The sequence below is a fragment of the Monodelphis domestica genome, chromosome 7 (assembly GCF_027887165.1).
Source record: "Monodelphis domestica isolate mMonDom1 chromosome 7, mMonDom1.pri, whole genome shotgun sequence".
Lineage (NCBI taxonomy): Eukaryota > Metazoa > Chordata > Mammalia > Didelphimorphia > Didelphidae > Monodelphis > Monodelphis domestica.
The window spans coordinates 124002505-124021543 of NC_077233.1; the positions used below are offsets into that span (position 1 = coordinate 124002505).

The 19039-nt window shown below is 33.3% G+C and overlaps 1 protein-coding gene across 11 annotated transcripts in view; it reads left to right on the forward strand.

Annotated features, from left to right (window-relative positions):
* The window catches only part of PTPRD (protein tyrosine phosphatase receptor type D), a 590847-nt gene that overhangs the window by 238824 nt on the left and 332984 nt on the right, over positions 1 to 19039 (forward strand). For all 11 annotated transcript variants that reach the window (XM_056803979.1, XM_056803969.1, XM_056803973.1 and 8 more), the window contains exon 4: positions 5078 to 5219. In XM_056803979.1, coding sequence (XP_056659957.1) covers positions 5078 to 5219 — 142 coding nt within the window. The remainder of the gene's footprint in view (positions 1 to 5077; positions 5220 to 19039) is intronic.

A 19039-nucleotide genomic window follows, 5' to 3' on the forward strand; every position in this document is an offset into this window, starting at 1 on the left:
ACAATCTTAACTGAGGAATTTCCATAGTATGAGGTCTCTGGTTAAAAATAGGTTTACAAGGGACACATTTAAAATGAATTACTTCTACCTCTTTGTATATAGAACTATATAGTTCTACTTTAGAAACTCAATGAATTTGTAGTTTACTCCTTAAGTAAAGGAAAAATGGAGATCTCTGTTCTGAAGTCTAATTGCAAATAAGGAACACTAAACTGTATTGGCAGTTTACCAAATTATTTATATAGCTATGTTTCTAATGAAATAAAAGATCGTTTTAAATGATCTAAAATTTTTTCCTATTTATATGAAGAAACAAAGGGAATATTTTGTTTCTTGTGTTCATATCCATCACTGTAGCATACAGAACTTAGATGTGCACACACATACTATATATCCTTTTAAGGTATAACATATCACACTGCATGGCAATGAACATGGCTTTATTGCAGGAGCTCTTGCAACAAAAATTAAATGATAGCTATATGAGAATTTTTTGACTAACTATTTCAAAGTGTTACTTTCCCTCAGTACATAATTCTTTAATGAGAGTTACACAGACACATCCAGAGTAAATTAATTTTTAACACCACTCCTGCATGATAATAGTCACAGGCTTTATGCTGGGGGAATGATAAGAAAGGAGATATGTACAGTAAGTGGTGGACTTTCTTTCCCATAGGTGTCCCATGGTGGGTTTTGTGACATAATTTGATAGCAGTTGGGTCAAAATCTAAAAAACACAAAATGAATCATAGAAGCTTATTGTCTAAATTGATAAAAAGTCAAAACCTTATTACCATTGTTCAGGCTGAAAGCAATAGCTTGCTTTAGAGCAGTTTTTATTATCTTTGGGAATTTGATCAACTTTGTATTCAGTTCATTGTGAAGTACAGACTAATTCTGTTTTATATAAAAATTAAACCACATACTGAGATATTCCTTTCCACCCGAAAGGGCACAATGGAGTCACACTAAATGTAGTGCTTAATTAACATTAGAAACAAATAGAGGCATTTGAAGAAACTATGAACCTTTGGGCATCTTTCAGAACATGAATGAGGAAATAGGGTGAAGTGGGTTTTTATGGAAAAAAAAGGCACTGGAACTTTCTTTGATAGAGCCCCTAGAGAAAAATGTATAGTTATTATAGTTGGAGAAAGTCAAAGAAACTGAGCTGATTTCACTCACTATAAATTTCTTTTGCATGGATAACCTCGGTTGGGCTCTCATTGCTGCTCAGCAGTCTTCCTTTTCTACTCTTATTGACTCTTTCTAATTCTCTATAGCAGCTGTTTCAAAACTTTTTCTCCCTGCTCAAACCTCTAATCACAGCTTCACTCCCTATACTTATAAGCAGACTCCCTTCCCTAAGAAGATTGAGAGGCCACATCTCAGAATTTCTTGACATCATCACTCATGTTGTTCTGTCTCTTTCATTATCTCAGAGGAAGACGGGGATTCTGGTCAATAATACTCTATAAGTGGAGACTTATGCCCTTATCTCATCACTGCCTCCTGCCTCATCTAGAAATTCATTCTAGCTCTCAACCCTTCATTTCATGTATCTTTAGCCTCCTGCTTTTTCCTAACACCTTTTCCTCAATCTGCATTCTTCTTTGGCCTTTATATTCTGTACAGTCACTTACCCTTCATGACCAAACTTTTTGAAAAAGATGTGTATAGCCTATTTTTCAAATTCCCTTTTTGGCTACTCTTTTCTCAATCCCTTTGAAAGATGATTTCTCTCTGTCTGACTTCATTCTCTTGAAATCTGAGATCACCAAAGGGGCAAGGGGGTCAGGGAAGGGAATAGGAGCTGGTTCTTCACCTCATCACAATGTCATTTTTGAGGAATTTCCTTCCCTTCTTGACCTTTTTTAGCATTTGACCTTGTTTATCTCTCTCATTAGGGAAACTGTAGTAACAACAACAACAATAATAATCTCTTCCTTTGACTTTAGAGTGCTTTGTTCTCCTACCTCTTAAACTAGCCTTTGATTCCCTTTACATTTGATTATTTATCCAGTTAAATTTAACTAACCAATCTTAGGCCTGGAGTCAAAAAGACCTGAGTGCAAAATGAACCTCAGAAACTTATTTGTAGCTCTGGAACCCTTTCTCTTCATTTCTGTTTGCCTCAGTATTAAAATAGGGAAAGTAAGAGAACTTACTTCCCAGGATTGTTTATGAAGATCAAATGTGATGATTTTTATAAAGTGCTTAGCAGTGTCTGACACATAATAAGCACCTTGTGAATGCTTGTTTCTTTTTTTTTTCTTACTCTCTTTCTCATGCTTTAAATTAGTTTATGTGTTCCTTGGAGTTCTGTCCTTGGTCTTTTCTATTTCTCTGTGTTCTTTGATCATTTTATTCATTCTTATAACTTTAATTTCCATCTCTGTGCCTATTATTGCCAAGTCTATGTTACTAGAGTCAACCTTTCTTCACTTCTGAATTCCAGTCTTCTCTTTGCAGCTGCCTAAAGTACATCTTTACCTAAATGCCTCACTAACCCCTCAAACTCAATAACTGAGCTTATCTTCTTTTCCGAAAACCTTTTCCTTCTTCTGAATTTTCTGTTTCTATCAGTGTCAATACCTTTCACTCAGTCTTCAATATCTGAAACTGTGGTATTATTTTCCTTCTTTTTTGCTTTTCATGTACTTGCCAAGTCCTTTGGATTCTATTTCTGCATTATCTCTTGCTTCTCTGTACCCTTCACTCTTCCCACTTCTAGCACTTTAACACAGACCATCATTATCACCCACTTTGACCACTGTAATAGTCTCTTAACAAGCCTTCCCACCTCTGATGAGATTGTATCCTATTTTATACCTCATTTGATATTAATTAACACTGATCTGTTGAACAAAGTCAAATGTGTTACATATTTAAAATTTTCATATGATTTTTATATCTGGTAGTATATAAGCTTCTTGAGGACAAAAATGGTTTCACTTTAGTCTATTCGTATGTGGATATGTCTATATCCAATTGACTCACAGAATATTTAAAACCAAGTAGTTAATAATTACTGATTGACATGAAAAAACTGTGATCCAGTGCCTATAAAGGAATGTTTTCATTTACCAAATCAAGTAAGTGCTTTTTAATAGTTTATTTATTTATTTTTTTAGTGAAACAACAAAGAGGGCATTCACAGAATTGCTTGACTCCAGTCATGTCATTCTATGGTTTGAATTTTTTTGCTAACTTTAGCCTATAAAGTAGAATCTAAAATCTCTAATACAGCATTCAAAAGACCCCACACTTTGGTATCTCCTACCTGTCTAGAAATATGTACCTCACATAGTTATTCCTCTCCATATTTTCTGTAGCAATAATGTGAACCCCAAAGCAGAGTGGAATGGAAGGGAGTGATATTCTCTTCTCTTCACACATGGCTTCACATGAAGCTCAGATGACTTCTTATCATATGGTCCATTATACCATTGACAAGTGCTTAAATTGTACTACCATAACCTGTTGGCTTATGTGGTAACAGAGATTCTTGTTCCAAGTACAAATTGGACAACATATTCCCCGAGGTCCCTTCCAACTTTGACTTGTATTATTGATTCTGAATTATTCATCATTCCCTGTCTATATTCTGGGATTTCACATTTCATGTCTTTACTCATACTGATTCTTACAACTAGTTCTACATCTTGAATTCTTTATGATACCTTTAGGTCCAATTGAAATATGTCTATCCTTTTCCATGAAACCTTCCTGATTCCTCAAACAAGTAATGACCTCAACTTTACATTTCATTTTTCCTTCCTTATGCACTGATTCCATATTTTTATAATTATTCATATCCCCCTATTGAAAAAACAGTATGTGTAGCATATAAAAAACCCCTTCAGAAGTAGGAAAACCTAAGTTCAGATGCCATCTTATCATTCAGTGCCATAGGCAATTTTTTAGATCTCTAAATTGCAGAAAAACTGCAGTGAAATTCTAGTTCCAGTTCTCATCCCTATCCTATTCCTTAGAAGACTATCTCTAAGGGATCTCATCTTATTTAAAGATACTGTACTTTCTTTACAATAGATGCTCCATACATGTCCATTGCATATTGAGTTAAATTTGAGGGCTTCATAAATATATTTATAAACTTTCCTAAACTAGACTGTAACATGGTTTATTCAAATCTGGCATTGTCCAGCTTAAATACAACCTGTTCAATATCTCTAAAAATAGCATCAAGGACAAAACAAAATTGCACTCAACATTACGGGGAAGGAATATAAAATCCTTAAATCATAAATATTGCATTGGTTTTTGTGTTGTTTACTTCTTATTGTTTGATACTTAAATGTCTAATATTACAGTTCTAGTACAACTAGAGTACAGAATGCTAGAAAATTAAGATATTAGTTTTCCTCTTATTGAAATAATCCTCCATTTTCCAGGAAGAATGATCTCAAAAAATGCAAAGAATGCTCATAGCTATAATAAATACTGGAATGATTTATAGAAAAATTAACATAAGCTACCAGGCTTAATGTTATAAAAGCTGTCCTGTTTACTGAATAAATACCAGATTTATGTATCTGCTCTTCATGGTTCTCCCATACATACCTCTCAGTAGAAGACATTTTATTATGCTAGAAAAACTATCTATAATGGCATGAATTAATTCTTCTCATATTGTCCAATTATTGAATGGATGTATTTTGGCACTTAGGCAAGGGCACAAGATCAAAAAGAAATCCATCATTGTTAAAATCATAAAACATTTTTCTAAATTAAAAGGGTATGATATATTCATACATAGATGTATAGCTATATTTCTATCTTTGTATAAATCAGTATAAAATTTCTTATGCCTTCACTGGAGCCCCAAAATGCATATGTTTATACATTTTGGCTATGCATCTTCTTACCCATAATCAACTAAACAATTAGTTTACTAAGTTATGGCAGATATTATGTTTAGCTATTTCATATTGTCTCAACTCAAATTAGCTTCACTCTTAGAACAATGCATAGTTCACTTTGCACACCCTGGATTAGTTGAAAGGTAGGCATTTGTAACAACACCTATGACAGCTACTGTTTCCTTCAATAGGTAATAGAGTTTGATGATGGATCCGGATCTGTTCTCAGAATACAACCTTTACGAACTCCCCGGGATGAGGCAATCTATGAATGTGTTGCCTCCAATAGTGTTGGAGAAATAAGCGTATCTACGAGACTCACTGTTTTACGTGGTAAGTGTGAGATTGTTGGTCAATTATATCATTGTCAATATTTGGTATTTTTTTCTCCTCCCCTCCTCCTTTAATGGGGGAGCTTGAAAAAAGAAATTGTATGATCCAGTTAAATAAATTGGAAATGGATCACAACAGGAATCAAATCCATCAAATAGTCTTGGAATTTAACCTATGAGTTATTTATCCCTTTCCTGACCTTTTAATATAACATGCTTGTTTCCTAGATTTCTTTGAGTGTTTTTTGGTAGTGCTCCTTAATATTCTAAAGAAAAAAAGGAAAAAAAAGAGAAATACAAAAACAAGTAAGCTGTGCCATTTCTAAAATTCATTTCCTTTTCCCAGGAGAAGTAGAGATAACTGGAAGACTGTGGGGGGAATGGGTTAAGTTTGGGTGTTACTGCTATTCTTGGGCAATTTTTAGACTTATTCAGTAAGCTTCTATGACACAAATCACCACAATGGACATTTTCTTTAGCAAAATTATAGGCTCAATTGTTGAGTCCCTATGTTGACTACAAATGGTTTTTGCTTTTGTTGAATGGGCATGCTAACTACCTCTATTTCTTACTACGATTCTGTTGCTTTTGTAATTAATTCAGCATAAGATTCCATGCCAGCACTACAGTACATAGTGTCCGTTCTGGATTTATTTCAGGATGACTGTGATCTAAAATAAATGATAGTGACAAAGATATTTCCCAATCTCTAATTTAATCTTGTATCCCAAGATGAGAACTGTATTGTTTTTCATGTGGCCCTGGGAAATATGCCTAATAGCCCTTTTGCTATGATACAGTGTAGTATCTTTTTTAGCATATTCCAGCAGTCAAGAGACCAGGCTTAACTGTGTTAAGATGGGGAGAATTGGGAAATGTGTATGAAAAATCTAATATCAGAGCTGAACCTGAAAGATTTGCATGGATATTTGATTTTTAAAGCTATTAGTTTTTCAGTTTCCAATTTCCCCCCCTAAGGGATTCATTTACTTTAGGTTTTCCTGAAATTAGCAACATTTTTGCTTCTTGATCTTTGTGGTAACCAGAGATTTAAAAAGCAGCAACATCCTGCTCCCTCTGCACGAAGATCAGCACCTCCTGTTGATATTGGCAAAGTCTCTGCTCTTGGGAGGAGGACTATTACTAATAATGTGGGCCAAATTTACCTGGTAGATTGGAGAGGGGAAAAGCATGCCATAAAATACTCAAGCAGCTTAGAAAATCAAATTATTCAATTTTACAGGCAAAAAGCTCAAGAATATAAATAAGCATTTTATTAACATGAAAAGTAAAAGGACTAACCAACTGAATGTGCAATTTTTCAAGCTCACTTTCTGTATATTACAGAAAATTTTAGCCCTTTAAACTATATAATATGAAAATATACATTTTATTTATTTGAACATACTTTATGATAATCATCCAGCCAATTATAAGCTTCTTGAATGCATGACATTCCCCCTCCTGCAAAAGAAGTCTCTGAAAATCCACCCTTCCTACTCTAAACCCCTTCCCCATTCCACAAAAGACAAGCTAAATTTGATGTTTTGTTTTCATTTTTTGTCTTTATATTTCCAACATCTGACACATAATAGGTACTAAGTTGTTGAACTGAATTTAAGTTCAGTTTGTGTTTAGATATCATGATTTAATTCTTGAAACTAAATATATTTTGCATAAATATTCAATTTTTAAATAGATGCTAGCCTCAGGCTCTTAAAGAATACATAATACCTTTTTGCAAATATGTAACATATAGATAGTTACAATTAATGACCTCCATTAGAGAAAGTATATGGTAAAATATATCCTCCTCTCTTAAGAGACATCCTTATCTCTTTTAAGATAGCAGCCAAGAAGGAAAAGGCATTGGATTCAGAATGTGGCTTATACAGAAAGATGTTGCTGTATTAATTGGTTTGACTTGACATATTCTCTTTACTAATAAGAAAGGTTTGGGGGAGAGGAAGAAATAATGAGAAATATTTTTAAATGATAATTGTAAAAATCCATACTTTTTTAAAGTGATATATTGTGGAAGATATTTATTAGGTGTGTATATTCCTTATTGATGATTTGGAGACTCTTTTGTGTGAACTCCCATATTTTCCTCTCTAAAAATTAGTGTCCACTCTGGAAAAGAAGTTCTTTGAATTAGATAATTACTAAGATGTTTTCCAAGTTCTTCTATTCTAATCCCTTAGTAAATTCTTATTATTCAACAAAGGAAAATTAAATGGCAACTCATACTTTTTGTTCAAGACAATCTAAGATTGGAAGAAATAGCTGTTTTTTCTTTATTTAAATTTCAAGTAAATCATTAACAAAATCACATATTATTGTGTTTAAACAAAAATTATTTTAAATTTAGTAAGCCAAAGTTAGCATATTGGAAGGCCATTTGTTTTCAGATATCAGTAAGCACACTTAACAAAAATAAAAACGGAATATCTTTTGGTAACTAACTCTAGGAGAGGAACAGAAAGATTGTGGAGAAGCATGTGGACTTTATTTTAAGCGAAGGAAAGGTATGTCCCATTACTGGAGGATATGAATAGGGTAATGCAATCTTAGGCCATTTACATCTAGTAATCAAATTTCTGACAATGAAATTTGCCAGTGGAACACAGATCTTTTTATAGACTGGCATATTATACTGAATTTTTAATAATAATTCTGAGGAAGATTTTAATGTTGTTTTTGAAGTTCCAAAGTCATTTATTTGTAGTATTCTACTGCTTTAACAAATGGAACAATTTTTATCTTGGGAATGTCGGTACACATCAAATCCTAATCATTTTTAATAGAAAACCAACAGTAGTGAAAGTGAACAAATCTGTTAGCATCTAATGCAGGACAAAAACTTTACCTTCAAATGAGCAAAAAACACTAACAGTTGAAAATGTACTCACATTAAAAAGAGAATTATGAACAGACGTTTAATAGTCATTTAAAATTACATAGTTCTTTACATACATATATGATCATATCAACTCTGTGGAATAAGTAGCACAATTATTTTCTTTCATTGTACAAATGTCAAAACTGAGAATCAGGGAAGTTAAATGATTTCATCATGTTCACATCATGACAGATTCAAGGAACAAGAGCTGAGAAGAAAACCAACTATGATAAAGATGGAAGCTCTTGTGGAAGCTCTTAAAGATTCACTTTTTATCATTTCCCCAAGTGCTTGGCCCTACTTCTTCTCTATCTTTTACCTTTAGGTTTATTAGAAATATGTTGCAACATTCTTCTATACATTTTCATAAATAATTAAAAACTATGGGTATTTTCTGTGACAAGGAGGAGTTCCAGCTTTGAAATTGGCCATATCCTAATCAGTATCTTGATTTTAGGCTCTGCTCCTTTAAGTGACTTGAAGAGACTCAAAGTGTCTCTGGAGCTAGATTCTACTTTGTTCTTTTTTAAATCCTTAACTTCTTTCTCAGCCTCAGTTCTAAGATAGTCAGTGACAATGGCTAAACAGTCAGGGCTAAGTGACTTGCTCAGAGTCAAACAACTAGGATGTGTCTGCATCCAGATTTGAACTCAGGTCCTCCTCACACTACATCTGGTGCTCTAGCCATTGTGCTACCTAGCTGCCTCTATGTTATTCTGATTCAAGAGGGAACAGAACAAAGTCCACTCCTTTCCTCCTCTCTCCCAATTCCTGCATGCTTAAATCTAAGTCCTAAAGGAAATGGTAAAAAGTGAATCTTTAAGAGCTTCCAAAAGAACTTCAATCTTCATCCATATTTGGTACTCGTCCTGGGAGAAGGTCACATAGGATCTAACTGATATATTTACCCATCAAAGACATGTACTTATTCTCTTCTGATTCTTTTAACTTTTAATGTTCTTCCTAAATTACTTTGTAATGAATGAACACGTGTTTATTTTCTATTTCATGGAAATTTAGATTTAAAATTGGAAGGGATCTTAGAGTCTATCAAGTCCAACTCTCTCATTTTATAGATGAAACTAGGAGGTACAGAGATACTAAGTGATTTGCCCAGAGTCACATAGCTAATTTAATGTCTCAAATTGAAATTTGAGTATAGTTCTTATGCTGTCTTCTTGGATAGAAAGTAAGCTTCTTGTGAAGGGACATTGTTTTACTGTTCTTTCTCAAAGAGCAGTATGAAAATATTACAAGGAGACATGGGGAAGGCAGAATAGCCATAGGTTTCTGGGCTACCAGTGTGACTCCCCTGCTTTATGAATTGCCCATCCTGGTCACTCACACTGTGTATATTTGTAAGAGAATGAATCTCAGATTTAAAGGTAGAAGCTTTGTTGCTGTTGTCATGTCTTTCCTGTAAATGACTCTTCTTTGAGCTAATCATACCCACTGGCAGATTAAAGATAAGACAAACAAACACATCAGTGGGACTTCCTGAGCTACCCTATGTGAGGGGTGTTGAGTACCTTTTAGCTGAGGTATTCACTGCCCAAGGAACCCAACTGTTAAATCAGTCAGAGGAAAAGCCCATAGCTAGCTCAACACGTACACTCATAGTACGTCCAAGGATAGTGTATTTTGGTGAATGAAAACCACTACATCAAATACTTAAAACATGGGAGGAAAATATTTTGTCTGAAGTTGAGTGTTCCTGAGTTATTGGAGGCTGAAATTACTGGACAAAGGTGAGTAGCTGAATGAGCTAAAAGAGACAATTCACTGGGAAAGAGAGAGAAATGTTTGTAGACAAATGCTTCTTTCAAAAGTGTGCACCATTATAGCAGTTGGAGAAGAACTTCTACCATTTTTCAATGAGAATGCAGCCGACTATCAGCACTATTGTGCAATACTCTGTGATCAGAATTAGCATGTTCATTACAGTCTCATTTTATTAATGCCTCTTTTTGAAGATGAACACTGTTGTCCCCGCTGTGAAAATGGTACTTTACAGTTTACGGTATAAAGTGGTCTCTGCTGGGGAGCTGGGCTAGGAACATTAAAGAACAAAGCACAGCTGCTTGACAGTCACACAAAAGGATTTTTATGAAAGACTGAGACAAAAGGAAGGGTGGCCAACATTGAGCAAGCTTGCCAGCATTTTGGGTATGGAGTGAAATGACTTGAACTGGTTTATACAGAATAGATGAGTACTCGAAATAAGTTAATATCAAGTGATAATGTAATTGAAAGTATTCCTTTCCATTGAGGGAAGATGTTTAAGCAGATGGAAACATTTTTGTTTTTCAAGTAGTATATTTTTAGGACTTAAAATAATAATAACAATGTTATCTTTTTATATTGAGGCTTCCAGTCTTGCAAAAAGATTCATGTATATTATTCTCATTTGAACAACGAAAACTGATCAAATATACTTTTCCAGGTGCTTAGGTGAAGGATATATAAAGTATCGATTAGATGATCTCTGCCCTCATAGATCCTCCAGTCTACTACAGGAATAAGACACCAAAACACATAGCTTTCCTATGTAAAAGTTCATGATATTAATTTTGCCTTTTAAAGACCATCACAATTTGGCATTAATTTATTATTTCAACCTTTTTATCCTCCTTCAGGCTCTCCTTGTCTCTGTCCTTCATACACTTGAGTTCATTCTCCTACCTCCATGGCTTCATACTAGCTATCTTGTATGTCTCTTCATACTTCCCTTTCTTCAAAATGCAATGAAAGCATCACGTTCTATACAAAGTGTCTCCTGATTCTCCCAACTTTTAGCACCTTTGCTCTCTCATTACTTTGCATTGAACTACCATGCTTTTATATTCTATTTCATTGGATCACAGAGTTAGACCTGGATGGACCTTGGAGTCCATCAAATCTAACTATAGATGATGAAAATGAGAGACAGAGAGATTAAGTGACTTATCCAGGGTCATACATCTATTTTAATGCCTCAGAATTTAAACCCAGTTCTCCATGACTCCAAGCCCAGTGCCTAATATTTAAATGTGTCTATGTTGTTATTTTTGTTAGAATATAAGCAGATTGAGATATTGTCATTTCTTTGATTGTCTCTCCCTAGCACCTAATGAGGTAACTGTTTTCAAATTTAAAAGAGCCCTATATTTTAAATGTTAATTTATATTTTCAAAAATTTCATCCTCAGATGAAGCCATTGTGATAGTGACATAGCATATCAATTAGAAATCATTATAGAGCTGGAAGAGATATTTCATCAGTCTTATTATTAAAATTAAACTGAGTCAGACATTTCCTATAAAACATTTCCAAGGATGTCTTGTGCTTCTGCACAGCAAAAAGCCATTATTGTTTGGTAACTTCTACCTGGTGTGTAGATTCTAGGATAGACCCATTGAGCTCAGGTTTCTGAATTTTTATAACAATTAAGACTGTTTTCTTATTATAATTAGCTTTGTAATTATCATCCTCATCCATAAAATGTACTCTATGGTTATTATTGTATTTTGAGGGTTCTAAAGAGAGATTTCATTCCCCAAAGGACAAGGTATGCACAACTTGTCAAGTTTCTCTAAATTAAACCAGTGCCAAAATGGAATTGTATCCCATAGCTCCAAGGGTCTGTAGGCCCTAGGCAAGGTGATTTACTCTTAATTGTCTTAACCTGCTTTGAAACTTTTGTCAATCTCATTTTTACCAGATTTTAGTGAGTAAATTTGTAAAATTAAAAAAGCCCAGAAATAGCTCTCCCTTATAGTTTTATTGTGCTTGGTTACTTAAATATACATGTATACACATACCATCTCATGAGGTATAGATATATTTGATATTTTATAAGGCTAATAAAGAATATAAAAGATACCCGTGTGAGGACAAAAATATGTAAGCATATGATCTCAAGAGATTGTAAAATAATATTTTTGAGTTTAACTTTGTAAAGAAGTTAAATGTAAGCTATAATTAAGGGTATAAAAATAATTACATAAATTTCTCTGTATATAAACTTTAGTAATGCTACATTTGTTCATTCTCAGTAATAAAACATCTAAATGACTTTGAAAAATATTTATTAAATTTCAAGATATTCAGAATTAGTTTTATTACTCTCTGCTAATTAATAGTTTAAGGGAAAGAAATTTTTATAAGTATTTTTATCCCTCTCTCCATTCCACTCTACAGCTAAATCTCTTCTATTTTAACAATTTAAAAGAAGAGAAAGAAAACCTTTTAAACCAATAGACATAGATGAATTCCTCAGTATTTTCCCAAAAATTATACATTTTTCTGCATTTTAAATCTCTTACTTCTCTGGCAGGAATTGGATATCATGTTTCATCTCCTGAAACTTGAACATGTGGTTTTTGTGATACAATTTTGAAAATTAATCATATATATTCTTTTAGTAGTTTTTTTGTTTGTGTGGAGAGAGATGACTGGTCAAGGATGAAAGGACATCTAAATTGTAGTAAAATACCTCATTTTTAGTATATACAACTTGAAAAAAACTTTATTTGAATAACAGGGTCCTGTATTCCTGCCATTTAAACTGTTGTAAAAAATAGCAAGAACTACAGTTCTGGAAATAACACATTGAACATTGGCAACTGTACTATTAGTTTTATGGATAAATTATCTCTAATCTTTGAAAATAACTTAAGTAAAATGTACATTGTACAGTAATGAATGTCAATATGACTCTGCGAATGTATTTCTAAGCTTTTAACTTCAATGGTGAATTTTTAGGTTTTGAATTTAATGTACAGTATTAGCCCCTTTAACACAATTTTTTTAAACTAACAAGTCTTGGCCACAAGCATGTCCCTGTTAAAATTGTTCAGACAAGAGATTAATGAATGTGTTGAGTTTGAAAAAACAGATCACAGTCTAGGTATTCCCAGAGGAGAGGTCAAGGTTTTTTGCCGAGTATAATATGAAGAGAATTGCATAGAGTAGAAAGCATTTATCCATGCTCATTACAGGGGCAAACTTTCCTATAATTAAGGAGGCAAGTAGATCAATATGAAAAGTATTGACGTAATTCCCCCACATACACCCTTTTAAGTAACTCTTCTATTTAACATGCAAAATAATGGATATTTTAAATAGAAAGGGCTTCCCAAACAGCTACTCGGAATGCTTTTAGCAGGGGTTACCTGTAAAATCTGAGAAATTTAAAAAAGATGTTTATTATAGTATTTCAGTATAGTTTGCTTCCTTTGTAATCCTGTTTTTTTGTTTTACTTTCTGCATTTAAAACATTTTTTCTCAGATGTCCATAAGTTTCATGAGTCTGCCAAAAGGATCCATAACATACAAGAAAGGTTAATAACTCTGTATGCGGGAATAATCCAAAGAGGAAATTATACTTTGCTTTCTATCCCCCCATCCAACAAAAACACAAATCTCAATAAAAGCCAAAATTCTTAATGTTGGGGGAATTAGAATTTATGCAGACACCTACCAGGACATACCTTTCCGTGAAATTAATTCCTTCTTATTTAGAGAGTAAAACTAATGTGATACATGAAACCATATCTGGAATGTGGAACCCCTTGTCCTTTCTAATCCTCCCCAAAGTGAATTTTCTGGGTTTTGAGAAGGGAAGGGCAAAGGGGAACCCACCTTAAAGTGGATTCCATGAGTCTCTTAAAGAGTTGGAGGATATCTTTTCTAGCTTTCTAAGAAAGTCATAACTAGTGTCAGGATACCTGTGATCTGGGGAGTGTAGATTAGGAGAGCCATCATGCCATTACCTCAGCTAATTTGGTTAGAGGTTCTTGACCTGGTGTATGTGGACTTTAAAAAAGATAGATGGATGGATGGATGGATAGATAGATAGATAGATAGATAGATAGATAGATAGATAGATAGATAGATAGATAGATAGATAGATAGGTGGGTAGGTGGGTAGGTGGGTAGACAGACAGACAGATAAATTGCATTTCAACATAATTAGTTTCCTTTTGTATCTTTCACATTTAAAAACATTTTTCTGAGTAGTAGTTTGTTAGCTTCCTCAGACAACAATATGGAATGACAGACACACACCCATCCCAGGGTAAAGCCATGTGTGTCCTAATTGATCTGTTTATCCAGTAGAGTATTAATTGTCTTTTAATTCTTGCAACTTTTAAAGCCCTTCTTCCCTAATTAGTTTGTATTTAATGACAAAATTTTTGTATGTAAAGGTCATCTTCTTTGATAAACATATACTGATAAAAATATGCTGAATGACACCTTGTCCAGGATAGTGATAAAATAGTGATTAAAAAAAAAAAAGATAAAATCATCTTGGGGGCTTCATGGAACATCAGTCCATAACAAAGAAGATATAGAACATATATTTATATATATATATATATATATATATGTTTAGACTCAGAATGGCATAGCCTTTCATCTTCAATGAGAGATTACATTTATTTATGGCAAAGGAGATGTTTTTAGAGGTTATACCAGGAATATGTCATTAATTTACATTGCCTTTGTTATACAGGAATTGACAGTTAATCAAAAGATATTGCACATACCCTCTTTTAACATAATTTCCATAGCTTTTAGACACTATCAAATGCTCTCCCAGTTTAAACACAAGAAACTTGTGACTTTCTAATCTCATCCAATTGTTTTCTTTTACAGATAAGTAAACTAAGATAAAAAAAAGGCAATGACTTTCCCAAAGTCTTATAGGTAGCAACTTAAGAGAGACAAGATTCACAACCAAGTTCTGCGTCCCAAATCCATTGATTTTTTTTTATCACATTTTGAATTGCTGACCCTTCCTAGTTTCTGGCTTTGTACTTTCTTCAGCCCAAATGAGCACATTCATTTGTAAAAAGTGGTAGTTTCCACTGGATAGTGGGAATTAAAATCTATTGAATTGAAGAATACAAGGATTATATATACTAGGACAGAGATCCAACAGAAGCTGAATGATTTCTTAACTTTTGTTCTTGGGATATAAGTATGGGTGGGGATAGAGCAGATAGGAAGAATATTTCTAAATTATTTATTTTTCTCGAGAACTGCTTTCATTTAAGCATTTATTCAACAGTGAGCAAAATTAGCCACATTTCTTCCAGCTTTGAGAACGTGGCACCAATGTATTTGAAAGCAACTTGTGTCTCCACCAAGAAATCACAGTTTTAGTTATGATGATGATTGCAGCAAATGAACATGTAAGATACATGATTGAAGGTAATCAAGCCAATTTATAGGAAAAAGGTGCTCCTGCTGTAATTCAACCTGCAGCTTTTGAGGCTAGTGGTTTCTGAGCACACTAATGTCTCATCAAGTGCACCATTACTCTGACAGCCAGGTTTGTTGAAAGGTAGGATGTGTTTGACAGAAGAGTACTGTACTGACAGCAAAATTAAAGTCTTTTTCCTCCAATGGAAAAAGATGTTCTTAAAGAAGAAAATCACATATTATATTCAAGAAGGGTTTGGATATTCTTTGGTTAAGTTAAAAAACATGATGCAATAAAAAATCTTAAGTAATTACCCTTGGAGTAATTCCCCTTTTTTGTTTCTCTCTTGATTAATAGTACTAGGAGATTTTTTTTTATTATTGCACTTACTAATTTTATGTGGTGCCTTTTTACTCTAGGTAGAGCATGACAAGGCATACATAAATATGAGATGATTTTAAAATGTACCAGTAAAATACAATAGAACATTATATCTCTCAAAAGACTTCATTAAGCAAAACTGATTATTCAGAGTCAAATATTTAGATATTCAAAAATGGCAATTGTGGAATTTTTCTTCCTGAATGATCACCATTAATAGAGGCTCCAAAGCATCTGAGATTTGTTTGTGCTGTTATTGGATAGGCTCAAACAACCAAGATTAAAGCAGAATGTGTCCCTAAATAACTTTAAATGCATACTCTTGGTTTTAGGCATGTCACTAGATCTTATTATGATAGATCTTATTTCTAGGTATTGCCCATATTGTTGTAAACTGACAGCATATACTGAAAGCCACTTATTATCATGCCATTAATCTTTGTTACAAAGATACATTAATAAAAATACCATTCACCATTTCAATGGCCAATGGAAATCCCTTGCCTTTACTTACAAACAGATCAATCATCATCTTCTTAGAAGACTTGGCCATTACTTAAATTTTTCTTTACATTCTTTTTGACCCTAAACCTACTACACAAAGCCTATGATGGATTCAAAAGCTGTGAAATATAGCATTAATGAATGCAAACTCTCTCTCTCTCTCTCTCTCTCTCTCTCTCTCTCTCTCTCTCTCTCTCTCTCTCTCTCTCTCTCATACTTGTAGAATAATGATGAAGATTTTGAAGTGGATATGTTTAAATAAGCTTTTTAACTAAATACATACTAATTGCATTGATTAGAGTCAGGTGTTGCTGTATTCATTTCTTCCAAACACATTTGCTAATGCACCAGAATATAGTGACTAAATACCCTTTTATTCAGAGCATGGTCTCCTGGTGATATGGCTAAACATGTTCCACAGAATGAAATACCTATTTCCAAAAATTGCCTCATGAGAATAACACTAAATTCCAAATTTTAATAACATTTAGCCTTGAGGGAAAGGATTCTCTTTTAACCACAAAATCTAATCTCCATTATCTATTTTTGTGATATGAAGGGTTCAAGAAGTTCCTTGTATCTATGAGAATTCTTTCCTACAATCCCATTTTTTTCTTTAAAAATGTACTATCTCTTTCCTTTCTTTGAGTATTTTTCCTCTTTAAGTATTTATTTTCTCTTTCTGCCCCTACTAAAGGGAAAAATACCCATCTAAGAAACAGGCATAAACAATACAAAATGCCATATTGGCTATGTAAAAATATATGTCTCACTTTTGGCATCTTAAGTCATATCACACCTCTGACATGAGGATGTTGTTAATGTGTTTTGTGATGACTCCTTTGGTTGGTCAGTGCATTTTTTAAAGCTGCTATTATAAAAAGTGTTGTCCTTATTCTATTCATTTTCCTTTGCATCAGTTCTTAAAAGTCTTCCAGGTTTCTCTAATGCCATCCCTTTGAACATTTCTTATAATGTGTTGATATTCCATTGGCATAACAAAATTTATTTAGCCATCCCTCAATTGATGGACTCACCTTTAGTTTATAGTTCTTTGCCACTACAAAAGGTATTTTTTCTTTTTTAATGACTCACTTTTCCTATGCCTAACAATAATCAAAATTTTCCTTATAAAAACTTTATACATGATTACATATGATTTATATTATGAAACATTTGGATGCATTTTGGTTAAGCTATAAGTATCTATCCCACCTTCCTCATTTTTAGATGAGTATTGGAAAAGTTCAGCATTTGAAACTGAGTGGCCTTAAGTCCACATCCAATGCACATGTCAACCTAAGGAGTTCTAGGGTCCATTTCATATATTCTTATTTCTAAAATTTTATGGCTTCATTAAATAAAGATTTATTAAAAGGCCTTTATTAAACTAGTCTTTGTATGGGTTGTGATGGTGATGCCTTATAAATAAAAGGAAACAGATTTCATCCTTGACCTGTAGCTACTTTAAGGACCAAGCAAATCTTATCAGAGGTTTATACCCAAACAAAATTTACAGTGAGATCCATGACCCCTTAACTACAAATCCAACTCCTATGACCTCAATCAGAAAGAAGAGGGCATTTTTCTCTGTGGAGGCTATTTATACTTTCTGATGAGTTTAAAAGTGGCCTGTGGTTTCATTTTTAATTTCCAAAAGGCAAAGATTTTCCTGGTTACTTTCTAATGGAAGAGACAACATACAAGCAACTATATATCAAGAAGATATATATGGGATCAATTAGAGATAATCAATAGAGGGAAAGCACTAGCATTAAGGGGGATCTGGAATGGTTTCTCAAATCATATGGGATTTTATGTTTGACTTGAAAACAACCAAAAGGTATAGAGATGAAGAGAAAGAATATTACAGACATGATGAAAAGTCAATGAAAATGCACTGAGTCCAGAGATGGAGTGTCTTATAGAATGAACCATAAGGAGGCCAGTATCACTGAATTGTCGAAAAAATGGGGGGAAGGAGGATGCAGGGGAATAAGGTATAAAAAAACCAGAAAGGTAGAAGGGGGAATCATAAAAGGAACAACATTAAACAAAGGAAAAAGATTTGGATTTGGAGTCATGGAGACCAGGATCTAATAAAATCTATGTTGCCAACTCCCTGAGTGACCATTAGCCAGTTGTTTAATTTAATCAGTTTTCTCATTTATAAATGGGGTTAGAATAAATTCCATTTGAACTCAACAGACCCTTCTCTGAGTCTGTGAATTTCAAGAGGATTTGTTTCTCCCACAACAATTTCTAAAATGAAAAATATCCTTATGATAAATATTCTACTTTGATCTTCTTGTGGTGAGAGCAGTGTTAACTTCTTATAGTGATGGAATGTGTCCAGAAAACTAGTAGATGACTGTCACAAAATTTTATTTATATATATATATATATATATACATATATATGTATTTATATTATGAAAGGAAATAACAGGTAAGAGCAAAAGATACAGAATATTGAAGAAAGGCTGAAAAAATATAACGATAATGAAAAGGAATAAATACAAGTAGGAAAGTGTGAGATTTCAAGAAAATACAGGAACTTTCAAAGGAGAAGTGTTTTATTTCAAAATAGGTTGACTAAATATTTGCCTAAGATTCCAATAGAAAAGCTTTAAAGAGCAAAGGTGGTAATTTCAGAAATGTTGAAAATGAATCTTATTTGTTTTTAATGTCATAAGAGAAGTCCCTCATGATTTAGATTACTGTGAATTTTCTAATAAGCAAGCAAGAAAAGAACTTCATTCGTTAAGAGAACTGCCTGATAAAATTTCTGAGACCCCTGATGGTCTTTCTTGTGACTTTGTACACAGCATGTTTTGAGAAAAGTG